This window comes from Chrysoperla carnea, chromosome 1 (assembly GCF_905475395.1).
Source record: "Chrysoperla carnea chromosome 1, inChrCarn1.1, whole genome shotgun sequence".
Taxonomy (NCBI): domain Eukaryota; kingdom Metazoa; phylum Arthropoda; class Insecta; order Neuroptera; family Chrysopidae; genus Chrysoperla; species Chrysoperla carnea.
In genome coordinates, this window is record NC_058337.1 from 43,238,022 (window position 1) to 43,265,994 (window position 27,973).

The 27,973-nt window shown below is 29.1% G+C and overlaps 1 protein-coding gene across 1 annotated transcript in view; it reads left to right on the plus strand.

Annotated features, from left to right (window-relative positions):
* The window catches only part of LOC123305133 (dystrophin, isoforms A/C/F/G/H-like), a 794,529-nt gene that overhangs the window by 214,884 nt on the left and 551,672 nt on the right, over window positions 1-27,973 (plus strand). Inside the window, 4 exon segments of the mRNA XM_044886763.1 lie at window positions 366-419; window positions 5,097-5,308; window positions 5,383-5,537; window positions 6,244-6,445. Of these exon segments, the coding sequence (XP_044742698.1) occupies window positions 366-419; window positions 5,097-5,308; window positions 5,383-5,537; window positions 6,244-6,445 (623 nt within the window).

Below are 27,973 nucleotides of genomic sequence, written 5' to 3' on the forward strand. Positions count from 1 at the left end.
GATCAATGTCAATAGGTAACGAAACAGACTAAAAACTAAGAGCATGTAAAATAGGAAAGTATAAATTGTTATACAAATTAATCAAATTGATAATTAAATATTAATAAAAAATTTCAAATCGAATGGGGTGCATCAGAGAATTATTGTCTTACATCAACCAATGGAAAGTGTGATTAAATTGATCCCTGTTAGTTCGGAAAAATTGAAAATATAAAATTTGTCGCTTTGTACGTCAATGCATGGAAGTCTTGAAAAAAAAAAAAAGAAATTGAGTTAAATTATATCCTAAATTTGTTTTGTTTATTAGATTACTTACTTATTTAGTTATGTTTTTATAACATTTTATTTGTTTTCTTTTTTGAAAGGTAATTATTCACTTTGTGGGACGGAATTGTTGAATATTCGATCATGCATAAAAGGTATCATATGAATTATTTTTCGCTTTGATGAATTTTGAGCGATTTTCATTAAACAAAAGCTTGGAGTATTTTGAAGCATAATTAATTTATTTCCAGAGTATTTTTAATAGTTTTTCTCGCAGTTTGGTGTTGGTTGATGGGGATTTACACAATTACAAATTTTTTACAAGGAAATGTGTTTCTGCTTATTTCATGCTACTTTTTGATGCTACATAATTTATTAATACTAATTTCATCATTAAAGAAACCATTTATTATAAAATTAATTAATATTTATCATTTGTTCATACTTGAAATAAATACATCGAGGCAATATGAATCGATCTCGTAAAACTTTAAGGAACAGATCTCATAAAACTTTAAGATATTTTCCACCAAATTTTATCAGAATTTGATTATTTCAGTGAAGCAAAAAGAAGCTTGTTCAACACAGTATCTTCATTCAAAGTTTTTTATGAAAGCGACACATTTTAGTTTCTTCTACATATATAATCGTTTGAAAAAGATTCATATTTTCATTTCAAAATTTTAGCAATAGAATCGTTCAACGAAAATTTTATCTGCCAGAAACCTTTTTGGATATTACTTTTGTCATTTTGAATGGAAAATAATTTTTTTTAGAAATATACAATTACTAGAGTGGTACCCATATGCTTCGCTGGGCTTAAAAGTAAAGATTGCTCTCGTTTATCCCCTTTCTAAAACACTCGAAATAATGGTAAGGATTGTTTTGCACATTTAAAATATATGTGTGGTTTTCTATTTTTTTAAATGTATAATAGTCGTAATTATTCATTGAGTATATCAGAAAAGATATTATTTTTACAGAAATCTGTAATTTATGGTAATGTCAAATTAAATTAATTTTTAATTTTTTAATTTATATATCTTCATAAATTATATCTCATGTGTTATTCTGGAGTAACACATGAGATATGCTGTTCAGTTTCATTTAAAAACCATTCGTTAGTTTTAGCGTGAGAGCGTAACAAACAAACAAACATGCTTACTTTCGCATTTATAATATATAGAGATCATATTACATTATTAAAAATAACATCATGATACAATTGGATTATTCAGAGTATGTTTTTTATATAGCACGTTTTTTGATTGAGAATTCTCTTTAAAAAAGCCACTTGTGTTTTAGAATACACTAAAAGGCAGTTGAGATAACAGACTTTGCACATTTGGTTTCTAAATTCAAGCAAGGCCGATCAAGTTAAATTATTTGATGGTATTTCTGCCAAGTACTGACTCAAAGTTCAGGGTAAAATCCTTCTTAGTAATTCAAATATTTGAAAATTATCCTGTTCAATTTTTGGTAATACAGAAATAGATGAAATTTCAGAAAAGTACAATTTAAACTTTGTAAACGATTTGAAAGTAATAAAGTTGCCTGCATATACCTAGTAAGAAATTCGGTTGATTTGGAATTTAGTTTGAACCGAAATCATTTTGTAATAATATCAAAATTATTTCAGAAATAAAAAAACTTTCACATAATATTCTGCGTTTGAAAAAAGTTTATCATTGTTACACAAAAGGACTGTTACCCAAAGGATTTCGAAATTGTTTAATACTTTATAGGATATTGAGAGGGCTCTACAGGATTGAATTTTAAAAATAGAAAGTAAGCTTTTTGAAAATTTTCGATTAATATAAACTATTATAAAAAATTTATTTTCTACAAATTTGGTTATACAAATTTATCGAGAAATTTTGAAAATTACGTAAGAAAATTATATTTCTGAATGAAGCCTAGGATGGTATATTAGATTTACTGCAGGGTAATTATTTTTTTAGAACTATCTCCTGTAAATGATTCTGCTATTCTAATTCGTTAGCTACGGGGCATCTTATACAACTTTAATCGAAGAAATAATGATTATTACTATGCTCTTTTATTTTAGTATAATTTATGGTCATCTGGTATTCATATTATTGTCAACATTTTAGTGGTATGTACTACATACATAATTACCTTGTAACACGAATTTCCATCACCACATTCATAATCCTTGAGATTGTTAAAATTATTGGTCTCAAGACTTGTGGAGCCTTGTGGTAGGTACACGATATATGAATATTTTGAATATTATTTGTGTATTGAGTACGGAGAAATGTATGTTATACGAATAGCTTATACCCCAATATTATTTTTAATATATTGGTACAATATGTAACAAGTGTTCCATTAGATGTTCTTCTTCAGTGTGTCGCCGTTCTGATGTCTTGTACTATAATTTTATGCATTTTGACATGTAACAAGTAAAATTCGACCCTTGAACGATTTGGTTTTCTAATAATCTCCTGTTGAGCTGATGTCGATTGAGCACTGAGATCTTGCGGTTTAGCAATTATTGACTTTTTTTTAAAGATATTTATAGTTAAAGATCTAGCCAAAGGATCGTCAAACCATAAACGGTCTGAAAATAAGCATCACTGCTGCCTTTCAAAAGATTAGTGAAAAATCTGCTTAAAATATTTGTAGCCAGAATGTTCTTATTTCCAATGTATTAATTGAAATTATTTTCATGATATTTTTAATTAACATCACTTTTGTTAAGCAGAATACTTAAATTTGTGACATGTCCACAATTCTCGTATATTTCCGTACAAGACACAAAAATGGCGGTTCAATAAAAAATAATAGCCTTAATGGAACACCTTCATATACTAATTTATACTAATAAGTGTCTAACGACCTGGGGACTCGTATTTCTTTTTGATCGTATATAAAATCAATGAGATCCATGGTTACCATCTCGTATATATTATTTTGGTTATGCTAATAACCGAATGCCCTCAGATGTGGACTTCAATCTTCAATCAAGTTATTTTTATTTCTTGTCCGTTCTACCATTGAACAATTAACTACCACTGGATAACTGACGAAGAAACTAGGCAGAATTTATTTCTGTTATTTTTATTGTTAAAAATTAAAAAATTGATTTATCCGTTTAGGAGCTACGATGCCATATACAGATACACAGATAGGCCCCTCTTTCTGCGTCGGAGCTTAAAAATGGAACAAGATTTCTGAGATTTTTTGCAATCTATTGTATAAACATATTATGAATGGATAGATACGACATAGATAGAGTATGTTTATTCTATTTTGGTTTGTTCACATAAATCACACAAATTACTTTTTATATGAACATATGTCTCCTACATCAATTTAGTTTGTCCACAAATGTATCTTATTTCCCAAATGGGGAATGTTGTCGTCACTACTACAATACTACTTACAAGATGTTTAATTCAACTGTGCACCGATATTTTTCGTTTATATGAGCATATACATGATATTAATAACAATAGTTGAAACACATTGAAAATTCAACTTTACAATCTGTCTGCAAACCTTAAATTACATATTGCATTGCTGAGATGTTTGCCAAAACTAGAGAAATTTTTTAACGATTAAACCAATCTTCATTGAGAAGATACTTTTGAGTTCGTAAGTACGTACTAAGAGAGCGGTTGGAGCAAATGTACCCTCCAAAAAGAACTTTTTTATTAAAAGTAGGTAATTAGAAAATAACTTGCAGTTCACATTAATATCAAAAAGCTACTCAACCAGGGTAAAATATTTCAAGACATAACATAACAAAAATGTATCTCAAAAACTATTTATCTAACGTTAAATAAATCAAATTTCGTATTATTGGGTCAAAATAATTTTTAATAACAAGTTTCATCCAACGACGAGACAAAAATTTATTTGTGATTTATCAACTTTTTCAAATGTTCGCTTGAAAAAAATTGCAAGAAATTAGGAAAATTGTATGCCTCCGAAATATCATTTTCAATAGGAATTTTGATCTGGGCAACAAAAATCGAGCCTTTTTTTGATAGTACGAGTAGATAATTTTTCGTGTGTTTGAGCTATTTAAAATTTCTAACATATCTAATAAATTAATGACAATAAATAAAATCTAATTTTTTTAATTTTCGGGTTAAAATTAACCAATATAGGTACTAAGGTTTTCAGAGAAACCTCAGAAACTGTTGATATATTGCGAATAAATCAGATTTTTATTTATTTTAGTTAGTAAACCAAGTATCTGGTGATGAGTTGGCATCGAAATAAGCTAATATGTAAACGAAAAGTTTAAAATTATTAATTACTAAAAAATGGTCACGCAAAGTTCATATTACGCTTTTAAGCTAACATTTTCTCAATTATTTTTAAAATAATAATTTTTCATGTAAAGGCAATATTGCTTATTTATTATAATTGACTTTGTTTGTAAAGTTTACGATAGTGGCTATCAGTTAGCTTAGTATAGTTTTCTGGAGCCATCCCTTTCTTCTCATTTACATTTTCTCAGATATTGTTTTAACGGAAACTTAGCTTCTTTTTCGACGACTAGTAGTTTTGAATAACATACAAGATTATTACTTACCTTTGATATTTCGACATTATGTGGTCATATCTCGGAAGCAAGGTCTGGTTAGAAAACTGTTTCTGTTAGCTCACGCTTTAGTTAACAAAATAGTCCAACATTGTCGCAGTAAAATATCAGAATCAAAACTAAATCAGATATTTTCGAACATACCTTGTGTACGAACAGGGCTCGGCTAATTTTATATAATAATTGAAGTACAAAAATGATCAAATTTATTCTCGATATATAAGTTTTTAATCTAATTTTTTCAATATTATAGTTACAAAATTGCGTGAACATTGGGACGAAACGAATTCAAAAGTGATGCAGCGTAAAGCACAATTAGATGCCATGCTTAATGATAGTCAACGTTACGAAGGTAAACGACTGGAAGTTGAAGCATGGCTAGCTAGAATGGAAGGACGTTTACAACGTATGGCCTCAGCTGGCCATACAGCTGATGTGTTAGAAGCTCAGTTACGTGAACAAAAGGTATAATATTTTTTTTTAAATAATTTTGTCTCATAAAATTTGTATTAATTTATTATTCAATTTATTATTTTTAGTCTTTCCATGCTGAGTTACATCAATATAAACATCACATTGAATTGTTTAATCAATTAACACAGAAATTAATTGCTGTTTATCAGCAAGATGATACTACTAGAGTTAAGAAAATGACTGAACAAATCAACATACGATACAACAGTTTGAACACGAGGTGAGTGATTTATTTCTATTTTTATTACCGTAAATTATACAGTACGTTCTCTAAAATTCTTTTTTGATCGAAGTTATTTTGGCATCGGGTTGTTTTTGTGTCGAGTTGTTTTGACCAGAGTTTTTAAACCGAATTATTCATGATGGTCGCCCTCTAGTTATTAAAACTAATTTTGACCCGAACCGTTAGTCAAAACCAATTTTGACCCTTTACGTCAGTCAAAACCACTTTTGACCGCAAATTTACAGTCAAAATTACTATTATCCAATGCTTTTCAGGCAAAATTACTATTAACCAACATGTGTAATCAAAAATACTTTTGACTGTGACATATATCTCTGTGTAAATGTGTGCGTGATTATTTTATTCTAATACACACTGTATCTACGACTAGCAACGTGCATGGAAATTAAGTTAGTAAAATTTGGGAGTACTTAAAATATTTCAAAAACTTTAATTTGCCCTTTTCTGACAATTATTGTAGAAACGAAAATGAAAATTATTCAGAAGCGTGAAATTATTGGAAAAATATAGGGTTCTGTCTTCACTATTTCTTTGTATAACAACGATTTAAAATATGTTTAAACTTGAGAAACTTTTCCATATCTTCGATATAAATTTTTTTTAATAAACATTTTTCAATGAATACCTCTATAAAATTCTTTACTATAATAATTGTAACAAAATATTTTCATCTGTCTTTTAGTATCATAAATCGTGGTAAATTATTAAATTCAGCAATGAATTCTTTACATAACTTTGATCGATCGTTGGATAACTTTTTGGCATGGTTGTCAGAAGCTGAATCATCTTTAGAGAGTATGGAGGTCGATGCTGAACGTGCTGCTATCACAACTGGTTCACGTCATCAGGAGGTAGTGAACTCACTTCCACATCATCAACTTAAGGTAAGTTGATATTGTATAATGATATTTAGTAGTAATAGGCGCACCTTTCTTTTCATTGATTTTATAATATAAGACATGGTAGTATAAGACATTTTATTTTTGCATTCAAATCAACTTTAGCGTGCATTTTACTCATAACGAAAAGGTGTTCTTGTTGGAGTAATCAAATTTATGCATAACAACACATTTTAGAATGTTTTTTCATTCAAGTACTTTGTTACTCTTTCGTTAGCGATGTATTTATGTAAAAATAAATAACCTAATTACATTCATTAAATTACCTTAATTAATGCACGCAAATGTATTAATGACGCTGTTTCATGTTTCATTATGGTTTGGAACCTTTACCACATTGAATAAGCAATAAAAAAAAGTGATTTAGAAATTTTATTGCATTTCTTTACCGCACTGGAAAATTTTGGTAGATAAATATATAATTAGGATTATAATTCGTGAATCATATAAAAAAATGATGAAAAAAATGAATGAGTTAACACAAAATCCCATAAAAAAGCCAAAATAAATCGTAAATTCCTTTGAACGAATTAAAAAAAATTAATAATTTTCCCCTTTTTGGCCCTTATATGGCCCTAATTTTATTTAATTGGTTTGGTGTGAAATTAACATCAATTCACTATTTGAAGCTACTGCAGCTACCTACCTACAAATTTTCTATATTTATATATGGTGTTAAAGAAAAGAACAATTTCAGTTTTGTCCTAATTTGCACCCTCATGAAAAATATTGATATTTATGAAGAAAAAAATGGATTTTTTACAGTTAAATTTTTGTTCCATTTATTTTGGTTTACAAGACAAAACCTACGGATCCAAGACCAAATTTATCTATGCTGCTCCTTTATAAACCCATATTTACGTTTTAAGGTCCAGTGCACGCTATAAAAACTTCTGTCCGACAATAAGTTTTTGAGTTTTTTTATTGACCTGACGGGCTAACGAAAATGGACTAATTAGTCAATGTTTCTAAGCGTTATAAACTTTGACCTAAACTTAATATTCTCTTTTTTGAAAATACCCAATTCACCCAATATATTCTGAATCATTTAATCTTGATATCCAATGTGGCTAATTTTCAGTGCGTTAGAGACTTGAAATAAAAAATGATAATTAGCCTTGTGAGCGATTTATATCGATCGCCGTTTCATCTTTATTATATAGCAAATGGAAGACGAAAGGTAAGTTCAGTCCATGGAGAATTATAAAAATTTGTATAAATTAATTTAAACTTGGAACATTTTTTAAACGATAGCGAAATAGAAAGAAGAAAATATTTAAATGCCAAAGTTTAACTTACAGATATTTCTATTAGTTAAAGTAAAGTTCCAATTCGCCATGGGAACTGACTCTAGCGCTGTCTGGTGGTATAAAATAGAAGCTGTATATGACAAGTCAAATTTCAACAGAAATAAGAAATAAATCACATCACATAGTTTAAATAATTTAGTTTTTTTAATTTCACTCATTATCAAAATATAAATAAACAATTCAATCATAGCCATGCATAAATTTGACTTGTCACAGACAGCTTCTATTTTCTACCACTAGACAGCGCTAAAATCAGTTCCCATGGCGAGTACGATTTTTTATTTACTCCATATAAATTAAAATAGAAATTCTAAAAACTCATATTTTCTAATTTAATTTCACAAATAATCCTTTTAACAGTAATTACGAAAATTAATCGATAAGAGGAGTAGTAAAGCTACTTTGTGCTCGATCCTTGCGAATTGGTTCTCTTTTTCATTATATTTAACTCGTTGCAAAATCTCCCTATGATGAAGAATGTCACATTATTCTGTTGGAGCATAGAGGCATTATCATTTGTTGAATAAGCGTTTCTGTTAAATTCCTTTTTCATTCCAATCAATATGGGTAAAATCAAATAGATAGGGTTACGACCTCAAAATTTGAAAGTCTGATTGTAGTAACTGAAATTAATTGTAGTTATAATTTAATTGAAACTTATTACAGATAATCAGTAAATTTTTATTTACAAAACATAAAGTTTACTCAAATCGAGAGTTTTTAAGTTGAGTCGGGAGAAACTGCACGATTTTTAGAGTTTTGTGATCAAATCGGGAGTAGCGGTTACCCTAACTAATGACGTCAAGCAGTTAATTTGACAGTCATAAGCAGGTTTCAATATTAAAAAACACATCAGTTGTCTATGGAATAAAGAAGCCTATTTTATTTAAAGCCTGATTAAACCCGGCTTAATCCTATTATCTTAGTTCTATTTGAGGTATCGTTTGTCGCATGGCAACTTATAGTCCCAATATTGGACCGTAAGGAAAAATCGTATTTTTTTAAATTTATATTAAGAATTAAATATTGGTATCGAAAATTTATTTAAATTCGCCAAAATCATCTAATATCAACTTTTATCTTACATCTTTTAGAATGGATTTACAACACAAGCTTACAGCAAATCAATGAGTAATTTTTTATCTACCTAAAACGTGATTTGATATCAGCGGATAAACTTTGATTAAATCATTAATAATTATTTCATTTAAATTTATTGTCAATATTTGCATAATATAATTTGTATTTTAAAAGTGTCGTTAAAAACTTATTTCGAACAAAGTCAACAATAATCATTTGTTTTTAATAAGATTGTATAAATAGAACTTTCTAGTAAACTATTAAAACACTAATTTAAAACAGAACAAAGTAACGCCATCTGTTAGTATAGTATCAAACATAGCACAGATTAAACTCATATAGAAACTTCACAAGAGCGTCTCGACGCCTATCGTTAGTGTATAGTAAATAACAGCTGCGTTATGGTTTGTGTATGCGATGTGTTTCCCTATTTTCATCCAGGTAGTGATGACTTGAAAATTTATATTATAATGCCATCTAATGCCATTTTCTTTTACCACAGAATTAGTTTATTTGAAATAAACACAAAGTTGGAAAACGGTATCGAATTGTATCACTTGAGAAGGTGCATTATAGTATCTGCTCATACACCCTATGCGTGGCGTTTGTGATATCAATTAATTAGGAATCTCGGTTATCATACTGCGAAAACATTTTTAATAGAAGCTTTTATTCACGAAATATAGCAACTAAACTTCTTTTATTAAGATATTTGATTGACTGTGTTTCCTTCAATCGATATAAGTATTACTTTGAAGTTATATATTTGCATTGTCTTTAACGATATATTATAAAATGATAGAATAAAATTTATCTGAATATAAACTTTTCCTACGTGCTTTTTAGGCGGAGCAGAGGCAGATTTTGGCTTAGGCCTACAGATGCAACATTTGAGGGGCGCCCAAAATTCAAAAAGTTACTAATATTTAAAAGGCGCAATTATGTTTTTATTCAACTATGAGATTGAATTATACTCTTTTTTTCACTACTATAAATATTCATTTGTAAATGATAAATATTTGAAAATTAAATGTTAAATTTCAATAATCACTTTTGCAAAGAGCAAAAAAGGATGCCATGTCGGACGGAATCTAGGGCGTGATCGAACCTAAATCAACCACTACATGCATTTATTTGCGCTTCCACCATGTTTATATAAATTTAGTTTGATAAACTTCATACTTCGAATATTTGTGAATTTTTTTTTATGTGTCAAAATCTTTCCAGAAGACAATAAAGATATACAGCAAGCTAATCATTGCAAACAAAAATACAGTTAAAATTGAAAGACAACATTTTATATTTATAATGAAAACCGAGCAGTAATTCAATAATATAGTAACAATCATATCACAAACTAACTAATGTACTCATTAAGTAGAAAGCATTGTAATTTTCGGTAAATCTGTGAAACTATTTACTGGTTTGAATCAGATTATAGTTTCTAGTTCCTAGTCACAACTAAAACTAACTAAGCCTTATATTCAATTATACTATGTACACAGCTTTGGGTTGATAAACTACAGTCATCTAACTAGACTGGCCAAAATGTGTGTACAACATTTGAATTTGCAATTTGTGTTTATATTTACTCAACAGGAAATAGGGAATTTGTGAAAAATTGAAATATTAACTAGATTTTCATTCGACTTCCTAAAGAAATTTTGTTGCAGACCCATACTTACGTAGAATATTCGTATCAGTACTCTTTAAAATCGATAAAAAACCATTGTATAGGCCTAGAGCGATGGTACAATTTGGTAGCTCAAGGTTGTATCTTACTTATTGATTCTTTTAAGAAAATTTTCATTCCCAGAGACTTCTCTTTTATTTAAAGATATTTATATTTGCAATTTTTAATGTGTTAGGCACATATTGCTCTGCATATGGTAAACAAAATGACTGTATTTGTTATTCAGTTATCTTCTATTTAATTATCTTATGCATCATATTCCTAGGCGAATTAAAAAAACTATTCGTACCGTGCATTTTGTGCCGTAGGTTTTTTTTGGTGTCGTTTTCCATGGCATTGATTCACTATTTCAATATAGTTGTATGGATGGACATATAATTCTATGGTTTATATGTACGATGTACATTGAAAATTTAATAATATTTTCTATCAAATTTAAATAAGTAATTATGTTAATTTACATTTAAATATATTCACAATTTCTAATGCTCCAAGTTTAATTAATTGTTATTATACCCTGTATATATGGTATGTGTATCAAGGTACTAATATAAGTACCAAGTTTGCAACGCAACGCCTAAAAATATTGATGCTTCGAACAAAGTTATGGTATAGGTTTTCATAAAATCACCTTATTAGTTCATTTCCGACTGTGCGTCAGTAGACACGATAATTCAAAAACGAAAAGAGATATCAAGCTGAAATTTTTCTAGCGGGCTCAGGACGTAAAAAGTGAGGCTAAGTTCATAAACGAGCAACATAGATCAATTGAGTCTTGGGCCGCACAGAGCCACACAATGTTTAAAAGCGGTCATTCATCAGAACTATTTGTGCTCAACTTAGTATGTTCGGTGACAATGACGTGAGTTCCTTGATTTTTGTTCATACAAAAAGTGCTTAACGTGTCCCAAGTGAAGAAATTTTCACTAGTACCCCATGCTTTTTTACTGTTTAGTTAAGCTAGTCATAAAACCGTGTTATCTTAGTTGTAACTATTATATATTTTAGCTTAATATTCTTGGCACATGCCTCAGATTGATTTATTATTTCGATTTTTGATATTTTATTTAGACTAGTCACAGAATAACTGATTCATTTTTGAAAATTATGAATTTATAATATTGTATTATTGTGAAAATGTATACAGACTTGGATTTTTGGTAAATATAAAAAAACATCTCGTAAATAATTCGTTGACTGTCACTCAATAATATTCACTAGGGTTTCCAAATACATCGAAAAGCTGTCTATTCATTAAAACTGTCTGTTCGTATATATTATATATTTGTTTCGTTCACCGGTGTCTACCTACCTTCAATTGTACAATTCCAAATATAATATACATTCAATTTAGAATTTTTTTATTTTTGGAAATAGATTTCTCTTTTCAAACTCAAAAATATATGTTATTGTATTTGTCTTTTAATGTTTATGATATCTTTCAATAATGTCAAGGTAAAAAAAAAACTAGTAATAGCGCCACACAATCTCTATGTACGGACACCATATTCTGAAAGTTTGTTTGGTTTGGTTTTAAATTGAAACAATAATCAATTGGCTCAATATGTTCCTTATCACACGATATTTGTTTGTTGGTGGGGAGTTAAAAAACACCGACACAAAAACCGACGTCTAGGTTACCTAGGAAACTAAAACTTTTTCAATCAATTCAGGTTTGCATGAATTTTGAGAAAATGCAAAAATGTTTCTTAATCTCAATTTGTATATTTTTTGTCCAAATTTTATGTTTTACCAGTTAAAAAATTGAATTGTGAAAGTTATCAAAAGTTAAAGAAAATTGAGATAATTTAAAGTAAGTGCAATGAAATTTTTATGTTATGTCATAATAAATATCCTAATCAAACGAAACATAATATTCACATATTGGGTTGATTACTAAATTAGAAGTATGTCTTTTTTAAACTAATACTACAATTATTTCATACAGTAAAAACCAAAAGTAGCTATAAAATTAAATTATTTAAAGAATTAAACAAGTATTTGACTTTGAATTAATATATTAAATTTAATGAAAATATTTTGTAAATACAAAGAGTAAGCGCTACATTTATAATGTACCAAGGTGCGAATGGAACATAGTTCCTTCTAGTGTCCCACGGCACCTCTAGATTTTTTTTTAAATTTTCATCTTCGTAAAGATATATAACTGTGTTACTTATTTATATGAAATAGTAGGTCTCCAAAGAAACATCGATTGAAGTACAAATAAAAATTAGAAATTTTCGAATTAAAAATTACACCGTAAGTTTAATTTCTAAGTAACTTTAATAAATTTATTTAATTTCTTCATCAAGAACATCCCACTCTCCTTCTTTTGAAGACAGTTTTGGGGTTATCAGAATATAGGTTCCGTAAAGTCAAATGAAATGAGCTGACACGAGGAAACATTTTTAAGAAAAAAGTGAATAATAAAATATTTTACACTCCTTGAGGGATTTATTTTTGGCATGAGGGTATCCTTAGAAGCGTGGAGTGAATTAAATTTTAGTGGGGATTCATTTATTTTCTACAATTTGTTTCATTTTTTACTTTTATGAAAAATTTTGTCTCACAAATAAAAGAAACTCCAAAAGTACTTGAATTTAAAAAGTGTGGGTAGCTGAAAGCCTTGCCTTATTGACTGATCTAATTTTGATTGTGGAGACGTTATGAAAAACTGTCAGACGTTTTGGAATTTATAGGAAAGAAAATTCCTATAAAAAATTTCAGGTTGATGATTAAATAATAATGAATACCTGATATAAAATACGTTGCGTCGTGAAAAGATTAGAATTATTTCGCATTTACCTACCGAACTATATTGTTATTTAGCAATTTTAAAGCAGCTACGTATGATGCTACCTTTAAGTAAATATTCTAGTAACAATATTGATTTCTATTCGAACCAACTAATTTCGTGAATCTTGAGTGTTCCACGTAGCATAAATATCTAAAATAAAAGCACATACCTTTCTTTTACCTTTTTCAAATAAAACAAACCTGCATATTTAAATACGAACGTTTTTACTAGAGTAAAACTATTTTGGTAGTGTAATAATATAATCTACATGAACGAGTAATAATCCTAGACTAGTATGCAATGCTAGAGATAGCAGCGTATTTGTAGGCATTGTCGACAGTAAAAACAAGTGAATGTTTATTGGACACGTAGATATATATGAGTTAGTGGACTATAAAGCTACAAGACCTAGGTTTGCATATTTCAACTAACAACATGTTCACAGTTGAACAGCCACACGTAGGCAACTACTTTTCATACAAGCCACACAAACACGACTAAATACTGCTTGCTTTTCCTGAATATTTGCTATCGTTAAATCGCATAGTATTTTGTAAACAAAAATAGAACATTATTTGTATTTACCTGGTTGCGTCTATGGTCGGTAATAATAAAAAGTGGACATATCTTTATGTAACTTTTTTTTATTATTCGAAATGCAGCTGTATTTATTTTACCATGTAGTGATAAATATTAGTTATTTGAAGTTCATATTCGCTATCGTTCTACGTGGGGTCTTGGTTTAGACGTTATATATGCTGTCATGATGTCATTTATTACAATGAAGTTCATAGTCCAAATCAAGGTTCTACTAATTGCCATAGAGAATATCGTCGCAAAGTAGCAAAAGAATCCTTCGAATGCGATTCTATTATTACGCACATGCTATGAAAGTTTATAAAATAAGGTTGTAAAATTATTTTAAAAGAACTCTTTGTCATTTTCCTATAATATGCTGTTTCAATATAATCATGTAGATCTCGAAAGGTGAAACCCGCTTAGACGACGTCCCACCAGATACAACTCCTTCGCAACGTAAACTATTGTTTTCAATAAACTCTTCGGCAACAGAATTTTGATGATATCGGTAAATACCACGGCTGGTACTTAAAATTTCTTGCTGATTGGCAGAATAACAGCGACATATTGTCAAGTATAATAATCACGTCAGATGATTAATTAACCTGTGTTTGCACTGATACGAACGGAGTAATTGGTTATCCTGACATTTTTCGAAAATTCCAAAATTTAGGAGCGGAAAATAATCTATTTAATCCCTTCCTATATATTATAAATGTGAAAGTAAGGATGTTTGTTTGTTTGTTTGTTTGTTACGCTATTACGCAAAAACTATCGAATGGATTCGAATGAAACTTTACATCAATATAGCTCATACATCAGAATAACACATATATAATTTATAAAAATATATTTAAAAAACAAATTATTCAAAAAATTTAATTTATATGACATTTTACTGCTTCTCCTATAATCATCCTTTTGAACCATAAATTAAAGATTTCTGTAAAAATTTGATTTAGTAAATATAAAAACAATTCATGGCCACTTTTTCTGATATACTCAATGAATTATGACATTTTACACTTAAAAAAATTGAAAACTGTTCATACATTTTAGCTGTGTAAAACAATCGCTTCGAGTGTTACGGAAGGAAGATAAGTGAGAACAAGAGAGGTGCAGGCTATAAAGCGTTTGTTTATACTTTTAAGTCCAGTGAAGCGGGCGAGTATCAACCTAGTGTCTTAAAATCTATGACAATAAAAAAAGAAACAAAATTATTGTCTTCAACAACTGATGAAGTGGGAATGGCTCAGCGAATTGAGAATTAAGAAAAATATTGTCACACCATATGGTGTTTATTTTCTGGTTTCAGTCATAAATTTGTCGAGTCTGATATAATATTACTTAGGTGAATATAAATGTTAACTGGACACACATGTGTCCAAGAAATAAATATATAAAAAGGGTGCATTTATATCTTTGAGACAATGTTGCACATATAAATGAATCGTTTGTGAATTTTTATACAACCAAACATTTACTTTTGTTTTTTACCTTCTAACTTTAGTGAATAGTTGGGTGTGGCATTACATCACATTTCATACAAAATTTATATTTGTGTTATATATGTGGAAGTAACTAGATTGGGGACAAATCCAGAGCGGAACAAATCAGGACTATTGTCCTATAGTATCAGTGATTTTCCCAGTTGAACTAAATTATTATTTACTTTTTATTAAATCAAAGATCTGAGTTTGCCTCAACACAGAATTTAAACAAATTGTAGTTTTTATCAATAAGTGAAAACATATCTTACATATTTCTTTAAGGATGTACGAGGGCCAGGGTAATGTTGGATAAAGGCTTGATTTTTTTTATATGTAGTTTGACTTCTGAATCCATCCTGAAAAATTTAGGGGGCCGGGGGGTGCCCGATCATTTTAATAAATAAATGACTCAAAAAGTATGCATATTTAACATTGGTCTTATTGGAAAACAGTAGACGGATGATATGTTTTCATAGATTTCTTTAAAACTACTAGTCTGTAGAAATAATTAAAAAAAATATTTAAATTCCCAAGTTAAAACCCTAATAAATAATTTAAAAAAAAAAAAAAAAAAAAAACCGTTGTGCCTGACTTATTAAGGATGTATGAGCACGGTCGTCGGACAACAAATTTAAAAAAATTTATTTTTCAATTTTGATGTAAGAATACGAAAAGTAATTATAAAATTTTTCGATATCTGAAGTAATTTTCAAAAAAACGAAAAATGAAAATTTTGTTTAATTATTTAGCTTTCGATATTTCGATAACCAGAGCAAATATCGAAATATTTTATTCTTAATTTTCGTCTACTCTCATGAAGTTATAACAAAATTCATTATCAAAGTTGAAAGTAATTAGGTACAAATAATTTCAACCACAAGTCTAAACTTGTCTTGGTGCTGGTACTACCTTAAGTTGCATATGCTGTCTTTTTTGGAATTATTTTGGATAGAGAACATTGGCCGGCAATTATTCAAGAAAATTTTACATACGATTATTATGAATATGACGCCTTTGATATTCAACAATATAATTTTAGGGGTTGAAAAATACGAGACGCCCAATTTGTGTCAGCGTTATTTTAAATATATTTATGGCATATAATATTTTCTAGAAATTATTTTATGAATATAATAATAATAATATAGCAAAAAAGGATGTATATAATACACATACCATGACTTTTTACCGAAAAACGTTGTATATTTCAAGAAATGTTGTCCTCCCGTCTGTGTGTGCGTTTATTTTAATGTTTTTAAAATGAATTATGGCTTAGCATTGTTTTATTTTTGAACATTGGCTTTGTCTTGCTTTATTATTTCCCTAATAAATATTTCAAAATTGGTTAAATTCTTCCTTCGTTTCAATATATTTACTTTATGTGAAATATTGCTATATTTTTTTTTACAAACGACAAATTTATTTTGTCCTTGTATTTTCATTGATATTTAAGTCAACTGTAGGTTACAGTTTAATTTCTTACAGACCATTTGTATTATATAACGAGTTTTATATAATTTTAAACCATCCATATCTAGATATTTTGAAATTAATAGCATGCTTTATTGCACAGACTTTTCCTTCTGTGTTGTACATACTGTTTTGTTTGTATAGTTGCTCTCTGTCTAAGTATAATTGCAGAAAATGTTCCTTGATAAACGAAAATTAGATTTAAGGCTGTATTCTGATCTCAAAATTTGAAAAAATCGATTTTGTTTTGCATATTTTTTAAAATTAGACTCTAAAGAATATGTCCTGCTTCAGAAGAAGGGAAAACAACTCGGTTAGCAGAAATGACTTTGCAAGACATTACTTATGAAGTAGAAGAATGTCTAATGTATCAATTTGGGATCACCGATTAATTCAAAGTGAGTTATATTATTATTCGAGTTACTCTGCCGGAATATTACCCGAAACTTATAACGCGTTTTCTTAAAACTGAATTTTTCGATGTTGCAGACATAATATCTCAAGTTCTACTCGACCGATTCAATTTGGTGGAAATCTTTCTGTCGTCCGAACCTCTAATTTAAATAATTTCAAAGACTATTTTTCAAAATTTGGAAAAGGTCAAAAAAAGGGCTCAAAACAATAAAATAATTTTTCATTTAGACACCAAGTTTTTAATTTTTTTTTTTTGGGTTAGGTCTAGACGATAGCAACATCTTTACCAATTAAGAATGTTTTTCTTTCGGATCACTACAAGTACTGGAATCGTGTCAGCCAGGGTACCGTGTTTTTTTTTTTTGTAGCCTCCCACTTCACCGATCCGTAATTCGAAGAATTTTTAATTTTAATGAAATATGCCAATATTATTTTTTTCTTTTTAGATTTTTGAGTGTTCCAGCACTAAAATAACCCTCTTATTACACTCTTAAATTTAAACAAATTACTTATATATATCTTGATACCCTACTTGATAGGTTAGGTTAATTTTTTTTATTAACGTATTTACTATTTTGCTTCAAAATTCGTCATTTTGTTTTGTTTTTTAACACCGACCTGAGAACATTTGGGTTTTTTAGAGAAATATAAAGATATCTAAATACCTTAAATGTTGAAATTCATTGAGCGGTTTGGAAGATACGAGGTAATAAAGAAATTCAAAAACAAATATACATACATACATGCATACATACCACTCCTTGAAAGTCGGGTAAAAATATGCTATAAGCCGTTTCCAAAACACTGGTCAATATCTTGTTTACGTATTTAATGTTTTATAATTTCTCTTTGAGTATTTTACTAAAAACATCTTTAACGTTGAAATAAATTCTATTGAAAAAAAATGTGAATAGCTTATATTAAAATGTAAAAGCCGAAAACAAATATTTTCCGTTCAATTAAATTAGCGAGAAAATTATATTGCATTTAACAATGAGCAAACAAAATTTGTTTTTTACCCCTAAAGTTAATCTAATTAAAAACTTTTTTTAAACATTCGTATATACTACTATCAACATACAAAAAGAAAAAATCAGTATGAAAAGTGGAAAATCATTTATGTATAATATGACCTTTTTTTTCGGTAAATTAATACTGTAAATGAGTTTATCTCTGTTGGTTCACACAATGTTTGTACAGTATGCGTGTGCCCATTTCCGATAACTATACATATCACACATTTCTAAAACCACTATTGTTTCAAGCGGCATTGCCCCATCATCTTCCTCAAAAGAACTCTCTGGTGCTTGCTGCTGCTAACACGCGATATGCATGCTTGAAAGATTTTAACATTAACGTTGCTCATGCTAGAACATATATTCTTCCTCACTTCATAGTATGTTTACCAAATTTTAATATCTTTCTATGGCTCTCTTTGTTGTATGGTAAATATGCAAATTCTCTCTCTTTCTTTCTTTTTTATGCATATGTATAATGTGTACTAGTTACTTTTTAAAACCATTATTATCTAAAACAATTAATTTGTAATTGTAAGGGTATTCAATTTATAATTCCTTATTTTTAAATAATTCATTATCTGTGCCAATGTTATTCAAATTAATTTAAATTGTGACCTTTAAACGATTCTGACAACAGTTGAGATCCTTTCAACCTAAAGTATCCTAAAAGAGAGTAACTTATTCCTCTAAATATTCCAAATAGTAAGTAACTTTTTGATCTATGACAATTCTTCCACTTCTTTCTTCCCACGTAGCTTTTGATTTGACGGATATCCGTTTTTTCGTTGCTCCTTTAAGACGATAACAAATACAACAATATTTTTGCCCGACACCGAATAAAAGAGGATGTCCGTTGCCTGACAACTTAAAATTGCTATTTCTACGATTTTTAAATTTTCGGGCAACGGAAATCCTTTTTAACCCGCCAGCACTCGCGTTAAATATTCTTTAACTTTGTAAATCATAACCTCTACATAATTTCATTTTTAAATTCATTAGTTGCTTAAAAATTTTTTGGTTACGTGATAACTGAATGATGTATGAAAGTGAAAATATTAGATCAGAGAAATAATCTTATGTATAAGAAGGATTTTGGTATTTGGAAATTCGTTTGTGAGAAGTGGGGGGAGAGGGGTTGTCCAATCTCTGGGAGAATTTGCCTAGCTAACGCAGCTCCTGCGCTATGGATTTTTTTTAAATTTACTGAGTTCGATTTACATTAAACCTACGAAAGTACACATATATTTTTAAAAACTGTAGATTGGTTGAAAAAAATCTGAAATATGTATAGTTCGAAAATAGATTTCTATGGCTCTCTTAATTATTAGGATTAAGGATAGAAAAATTTTCAACCACATATTCCATTTGAAAAATACAAGTTATTTATGTTTTAATACGAGCGTCAGCAAATTCTTCATAACGCGAGGGCTCACGTGTTACATGAAGGTAGATAAAATCAATTCCGGGCAAAACTATGTTGATATTTCTTACTCAATTATCTTTATAAGGAAGTTACAAAAGAGTGAGAATCCGTCAAATTGTAGCTTGTGGAAGCAATAGAAAACTTTCCCAGCCGCGTGAAAGAGAACACATCATTTACAATAATTTTCCTAGATATAATATTTGTAAGACCAAGCATTATTAAGCGACCCGCCGATTTGGTGGTGTATTTATCAATGGTAATGCGTAACTTCAACAAACAATATGACCATTTTATAGTAGGATGATTACTTTTGTGCCACTTTGTATTACTAAATGAATTATGTTGATAATACGATTTATTAGAGGGGGCTTAGGATACCTTCATATAACCATATGGATATTGAAATTTTGTTGTACTAAATGGAAATACAATCAAATCATGCACACCAATCACCATATAATGCTTAAATAAGCCCTTAGGCAACATTTATACCCATGTCTCATCTAAACCGGTAATAGTTATTGAATGTACAGAAGGCCTTTTAAATTTACACTTCTTGGCTATGAACTTACGTTGTAATGCTTTGTATCAACCTTACATTATATTGAGGCATGTTTGAATTGCACATTTAAAATAATATTATAAAAAGAAATAAATATTGTAACTAACATATTTAATTGCTTCCATATCCTGTATATGATTGAGTAATAATGCTGGAGCTATTTATAAAGATTATAAGAAGGAGCTTTGTATTTTGTACGCGATAATATTATTTAGAATGGAACCAAAATAAAAAAAAAATAGTTTTTAATTTTTTGAATTGGTTTACAAAAATGCAAAATACATAATACAAATAGTTTTTTTTTAAGCAATACTTTTTTAAAGCTTATTTATTGTGTGGATGTAGGCCTTAAGTATTTTAACAACACTGGAAGAAAAAAACATTGAGAGAGATGCGCTTCTTAAGTTTTGGTTTCACAAAGTTTTAATTGCACCACGATTAAAATTAATTAATATTTATATCTTCTTTCACACTCAAATACTGTTAGCTGGTGCCTGACATTCAATAGCAGAGTGCTTGAAGTTCGAAATTTAGTGTCGGACAAAGTTTGGTCATGTCGGAGAGTTGATTATCCTTCTCATTATTTGAGTATGAAAAGGAGAGATTCTATGAGGGCGCTAGAAATATAAAAATAACATCGGGTAAAGTATTATTAACCTTTTTTAAGTTTCTTATTTATCATTGAACTAAATTACAACACTGTAGTCCTTCAATGGTAAAACAGTTTTTTAAGATTCATGGACAGCTAATTTTCATATTTTAGATTAATTATATTTAGATAATTTGTATTGCTTCCTACATTATATTGTATTGAAAAGGAAGATGTGTAGGTATATGTCCTTTGTAACTCTATATAATATAATACATTGAGATTAGTGTGATTAAGTAACGAAAGGAGACGATATATCAACACTGATATCACTGTCAATTGCGGTTTCAATTAAATACTGTTGATTGGTGTCTAATTAAGTAGTGCAGTTTAATCACTATCTTGTGTTAGATACATATACTATGTCGTAAGTATTAAAATCAATCCGTTATTATGCTCTAAATCTAGACATAAATAACAAGGAATACATAGTAAGGTGACTAAATCTCCATCAATACTAAAGTAAAATTTCTGTAATATTTTAAACACAAACTACTGATTAATACTAAAATACCAAATAGAGCGATAATCTAACCCTTGGTTTCAACTTTTTACTTTCCATTTTTTCACCAGAGGGTAGTTTATCTGCATTATTTAATTATTTATTCCTCAGTACTAAACTATAAACTGTCAGTGTACGTTAAAAAAAGGAGTGTAACTGCTCCGACTTACAATTGGGATGGAAAAAATTATAAAATTTTGGTAATAATATTTGTATAAGATAATGCGAGAATAAGATCTCAGCGCCGTTGTACCAAAAAAATGAACCATTTATTAGGCCATACAGGTGATCTTTTTCATTGATATAAAGATCACAGATTTATACTTAGTTTAACGAAAAGCTACTCATTGTATTTTGTTCTTAATTTGCGAGTCGTTGTGTTATAAAACTTTAATTGAAAATCAATTGTGATTCAAGTCTTTATCACAAAGCGTCATTTTGATTTAAACAAGTAAAATTTACAAAATTAAAAAAATCCGCGACAAATTGTTCGGCTACGGAACCCTAAACTTAGCATTTGAAACATACCTAAGAACACTCTCCATTAAATTAACTTTCAAACAAAACAAAATCAAAATCGGTTCATAAGTTTAGGCGCTACGGTGCCACAGATAGTCACACACACACACACACACACATGAAGAAGGGCACAGGACAACAGCTAGAAGAAAGAAGGAATAACATCTTAGCTAGCAGAAGAAAAAGCAGTAGCTAAATTCTCCCCCCACGAAGTAATGCCTAACGGCGGATACCGTGGAGGACCAGAGTTCAGAGGATAGCGGAGGTTTTAGTCGGTATTAGCATTAACACGTCATCTTAAGTTAATGTCCGAGTCCGACATACCAGGCAAAACATCTAAGCCAGAGATTCATAAATGAATTTTCTTCGCTTTATAAAAAAAAAAAAAAAAAAAAAAAAAAAAAAAAAACACACACACACACACACACACACGCACACACACACATACACAGACAAGTACAAACACATAGCGGTCAAACTTATAACAATCCTCTTTTTTAGTTTGGGGGTTAAAAATCAACTGGAATATTATTTAGCCTCATGATGCAATACAATTAGCTATTGGAGGATACAAACGAAGTTGACGATTAGCTAGCCACTGGTATCTCCTAGATGTTATTTTGCGTTTTTGCTATAATATCATTAATATTAGCTGTTGTACAAACTGTAAAAACTTCAAACTAGTTGATTGTGCGGTCCTATTCCGCAAATATAAACTTTCTTATCAGAAACGTCGAATAATGTTGGGAAAATATTTTTAAGACAATGGTGGAAGTGATGGGAAGTTATACAACAAATTACTCAACTAAAGTACTTTGATTATCCATAAGTATTTTTGCCTGACGTTTTAGTTGTTAATTATCCTGCTTTAAACTCATTGGCTTCTTAAAAGAAACTTAGAATGTTTCAGAATGTTATAAAATTGTTCCGCTGATTACCCTTTTCAAGATCATAATTTAGACAATCGCAATCTTAGCTCAGAAAATTCGTGAATACATACATTTTATTGATATTAATGAACATTTTAAATGTTTTAACTCATTTTGTTGTCATTCATTTTCCTACTATCATATTTGCCCGTAATGCCTAGATTTTAATCAGTACATCGGATGTGTTTTAATACCTACGACATGTAAATTATTACAGTGATGAGTGAGTGAGCAAATGAATTTATATTTAATCAGTCAGGATCGTAATTCATTTATTCATAGCTCCATTGAAATATTAAATTTCCAGACTTAGTGATAAGAAGAATTATTTTAAGTAATCCAGTACGAACCGGAGCATTGAAAAGTTAACTGAATTGTTTATTTTGATTACTTCTTTTTAGAGTACGCACCGATAAGACCACGTTCTTTGTAAAATTTAGTACAAAAATTACTTTTTTAACCCCCTGATGTAGAAAAACGGGTGTTATAAGTTTGAACGCTATGTGTGTGTCTCTGTCTGTGTGCCTGCCTGTCTGTTTGCCTGTGGCATCGTAGCGCCTAAACGGAAGAACCGATTTTTACTTTTTTGGTTTTGTTTGAAAAGTAATTTAATGGAGAGTGTCCTTAGATTGGCTTCAATGTGAGTTCAGGGTTCGGTACCCGAAAAATTTGTCGGGGTTTTTTTAAATTTTGTAAATTTCACTACTTATTCGTATTTTAAAAAAAATGTAGAAACAATACTGGACAATACAAAAGATATAATAATGTTTCATCTCGCACTATTAATAGGTTAATATATTGACCTTCAAATAAACGCCCTCATTTTAGGAATTCAAAATCTGAATGTGTATTTTTCCTATAAAAATTTGCTTATACTTCTCCTTTGAAAATAAAAATACAGTTGGCTTTATTTGAGTATAACCGCGCTGAATTACTTTAGAAATCGAGATTTTCGTGAATATTTAAAATAAAAAGTAACAGGTTTTGATACTGTTTTCGAGAAAATAAGTATTTGATTCAAATTGTTCTTGAAGCAAAAAAAAAACTTACTTGCTACCATGTTAAATAAATATTTTCTTGTAATTAGTACTTTTTTTTACTGCGTAAAACCAACGTCTTTGATTTGACAATATTTGTTGACGTTTTTAGTTATGAAAAAATATACAAAGCAAAATTACGTTAAAATAGCCAAATCCGTACCTGAATAACACATTTTCATACTTGGTTTGTGTATACAATATATTTTGTAATCAAATTTCTTCATTAGATTTGGTGTTAGATGTATCGATTCCCATTAACGCGCTACCAAATTATTAAGGTAATGTTGATGTTTAATAACAGATGATTATACATGATGCAACTAACATACTGTTTGGTAGTGATGTCCTCTGATGATGGTAGGTATCATCAGCATAAATACTAGAATAAAACAAGTAAAACAGTACCTACCAGTATTTAGTTCAAACCAGTGTATTATCAACAGACAGGAATATTGAATTGAATTTTACTGACTAAAGGGTAAAAAAAATCGACACCTTTTCAGATGAGTATAATAATATATAATCTGTATCATTTATGTAGCCAGCGGGTAATTCAATTAAATTTTATGTACACAAATCAGATTTTGTTGGGTGTTAGATACAAGGTGCCAAATAAGTTGGTTAATTATGTTATTTTTCATAATTGGTATCATTAGAATCGGTATCTTCATTATTGCTTTTAAAAACTGCAAGTTTTAGGACCGTAATTCTTGAACAATTTTAAGTTGAAATTATCTCACACTCTATTCTGCTAAACTTTATTGCTAGGAATTATAGGTAATAATTTTAAGAGATAGTGGCGAATAAAGTAAGTCGTATTTTTCCTTAACAAAGTAATGTACTTCTATTCGAAAAATTCAAATTGGTGAACTATAGAAATAATGATCGCAAAAATACGTGTGAAAGGTCGTTGGATTTGGAATGTTGTCTATAAAAATGCCCCGGAAGCGTTTTTCAGCAAAAAAAATTGCAAAAGTTATAAACTATACAATTAAAGAAACAAGAGGTCGGTCGATCTCCATTATTTATAATCTTAATATATTGCTGAAAATAGATCTTTTGCGTTATTTTTACTGTTGTTATATCGTCAAAAATGAGTATCTCGCACTAAAAACTATTTTTAAGGTATTTAATATTTTAAATTTGAAAAAATGATGGTACTAAAAACTGTTTTTCCTTGTAAATAGTGATTGGTGGTAAAAATTTGTGTGTGCTCTATAATACAAAAATTTAAGTATAAATACCTTTTAGAGCACAATCTTTAATTGTACTAAAAAATTGAAAATAATTTTTTCTATGAGTCGTAGCACCTCAATGTATGTATGTAACTATGTTTGTTCGAGTGGAATCTTGTAACTTAGATTTAGATTTAGCGCCTCAAGCTTTTACGTATAATCATGTATGAGTGACTCATAGAAAAAATTATTTTCTACTTTTTGGTACAATAAAAGCCTGTGCTCTAAAAAGTATTTTTTGTTTAAATTTTTAATTTAAGACTTTAAACCGCATGTATATAAAATATGGTGAAAACGATAGGAAAAGCGGGATGCTACTTAAGACAACCATACATTTGTATACATTGCAAGCAAAATAAAAGCTTATAGAAATAAAAATGACTCACGAAAAATAAAAATTACGTAAAATTAAATATTCTTTCCTTTGGAAATTTCTACCGTAATTTTGAGACACGCCTCACATTTTCGTTTAATTAGTTGATTGCTAATTGATTTTATTTATTTTTATATATTTCGTATTGTATTGTGTTTTCAATTAGTATGGTTCAAGTATTAATAGAAGATCATTATTTCAAGTAATCACTAAATAATTAATTCACCGAACCCCAACACCATGTAAAAAAAATTTTATTACATAAATAACGAATTTTTTTTTCAGGAAATAAACTCTAAATCGAAATTAAATCCACTAAATAATATCAATTGTCATTTATCATGATTCTGGTCCTAAGGGACCTAAGTAATTTTTAAGTCTATTTTGACATTTTTTCGAGCAGTTAGAGATTTATCTCGGCAACATCACGATAAATGTTGAATTCCTATTAATCTCATTTATATATCTTATTCACACAAACACACAAGATCATACAAATGGTACTAGTTTTCAAATTTTGAACCGTTATTATTGCCTTTTGACATGGAATTAACAAAACATATTCAGCACAAACTATCAGGCTGGTGTGAAATTTACTCCCAGTAGTAACAATGTTTGTGAAGTGTGCTTTTAGCACCATGCACACTTCTTTACTCTTCATTCGAGCCAGACATGGTGCCCATAAGCTCAAAATCATATTTTATCTCAAATGGCATAATTTAGCTCTCTAATGAATCCAATGTGGTGATTGATATTGCTTTGTGTTTAATTTGGGTTTAAAGTTTATTCTTTTTCAAAAAACACGCCCTTTACATAATATTTATGTTGCTTGATCTAAATTTGAAACTGAAAGTGTCTTGCTTCCATTTGGCGTAATAATAATTGGCGTAGAGTAAATAGTAGATTTTTTTTTGATATAGCTTCCAGACAGAAGTTTATAAGAGTGAGTTTAAACTATTAAAAAAATTAAGCAAAAGTCTTTGATGATTCCAAAATCTAACCTACCTTTGATAATCTAAACTTTCCTTTCAGTTTAAAAATTGACTTATTTTTAAGCTGGTATAACGTTAAAAATATTTCAGAATATCCTCGTAGTATAAGATTGGGTATTATTTTTACAAAAATTGTTTTTGAGGAATATGACGAAGTAAAAAATCAACTATCATTATTTCGTTTTTGATATCGATATTAAATTTCGTTTTTATTTTCATATCAAGATAATGAGTGTAGTATACCTTGTAAAAAGTGTACATATCTGTCACATAAATTGTAATAACATACAATATTAAGTTTATTGTGTTGACTGACCGTCTTGTTTGTTTGCAGTTAAACCATACAAACACTTAGTCCGAGCAATAGAGGTTTTTACTGAAAACGTAAAACTCCATGTTTTTTTTGTGTGCCCATTTTGCTGTTGAACCTTCACTTTTACATGTCAACACGGGGAAACAAGTTACTGATATAGTTAGAATGTAAAATACGCTTCTTTCTCAATTATAGTCAGAAAGTTTACTGAATGAATTAAACAATAGAAATCAGGATCGGAAAGCAATAGGAATGATTGTAAGCAGAAAAAGGGCTGAAATAAGAACCTGATTTTGTAACAAAACATTTAGCTTTCACGCGTTTTAGAAATTTCTTTGAATCGAAAGTATGAAATTGGATACATGGAAGTTGAGACAAAATATCGGCTTTACGTTAGCGAGTGACAAAAAAAGTATAAAGGCACGAAAATTGAAAATCAATTTTGTGATATGTTAACAACGCTTCACTTGAAAATATTATCTCATTTTAGTTTAACACCGTAAAACTTAATATCCATTATTACCTTAATTATAATTTAGTTAAACGTCGCGATGCTCCCAACCCTACATTCCTAACCAAATACAATCCCTATGCGCTTTTCTCAATATATTCTTTTTTGCTTACATCTTTGAATTACTGGTTATCAAATTTTTAAATGTTGCTCCTACAGTAGATTGTAAATAACTCTTAGTGGTGGTCATTTAGTTTCAATTTTTTGTAAATACACTTTGTCCTGGTTGAGTCCTTTGTCCTGGATATTGACCTGAAATGTTTTGAAAAATCTGTAAAAATGTACCTTGATGCTATGAAACATAAATAACTATACTTTAGATTATTTAATAAAAAACTGATTTTTCTGATACAAATTTAAAGTGACAAACCTCAGTTCATATTAAAACTTGTACAGTCCTTTCTTAGTTGGTAATCTTTCTTTTTGAACTTTATTACTTCGACTAACAGACACACGCTATTGTTTTAAGTTAGACTGGACACTAAGAACAAACATATGTGTGTAATATTTTATCTGTAACGATATAAAATGTGATTTACCTGTATCATTAACAATATTAACGATTATGACGGTGATCAACTAACAAGTTAACATTTAATTGAATTTCTTT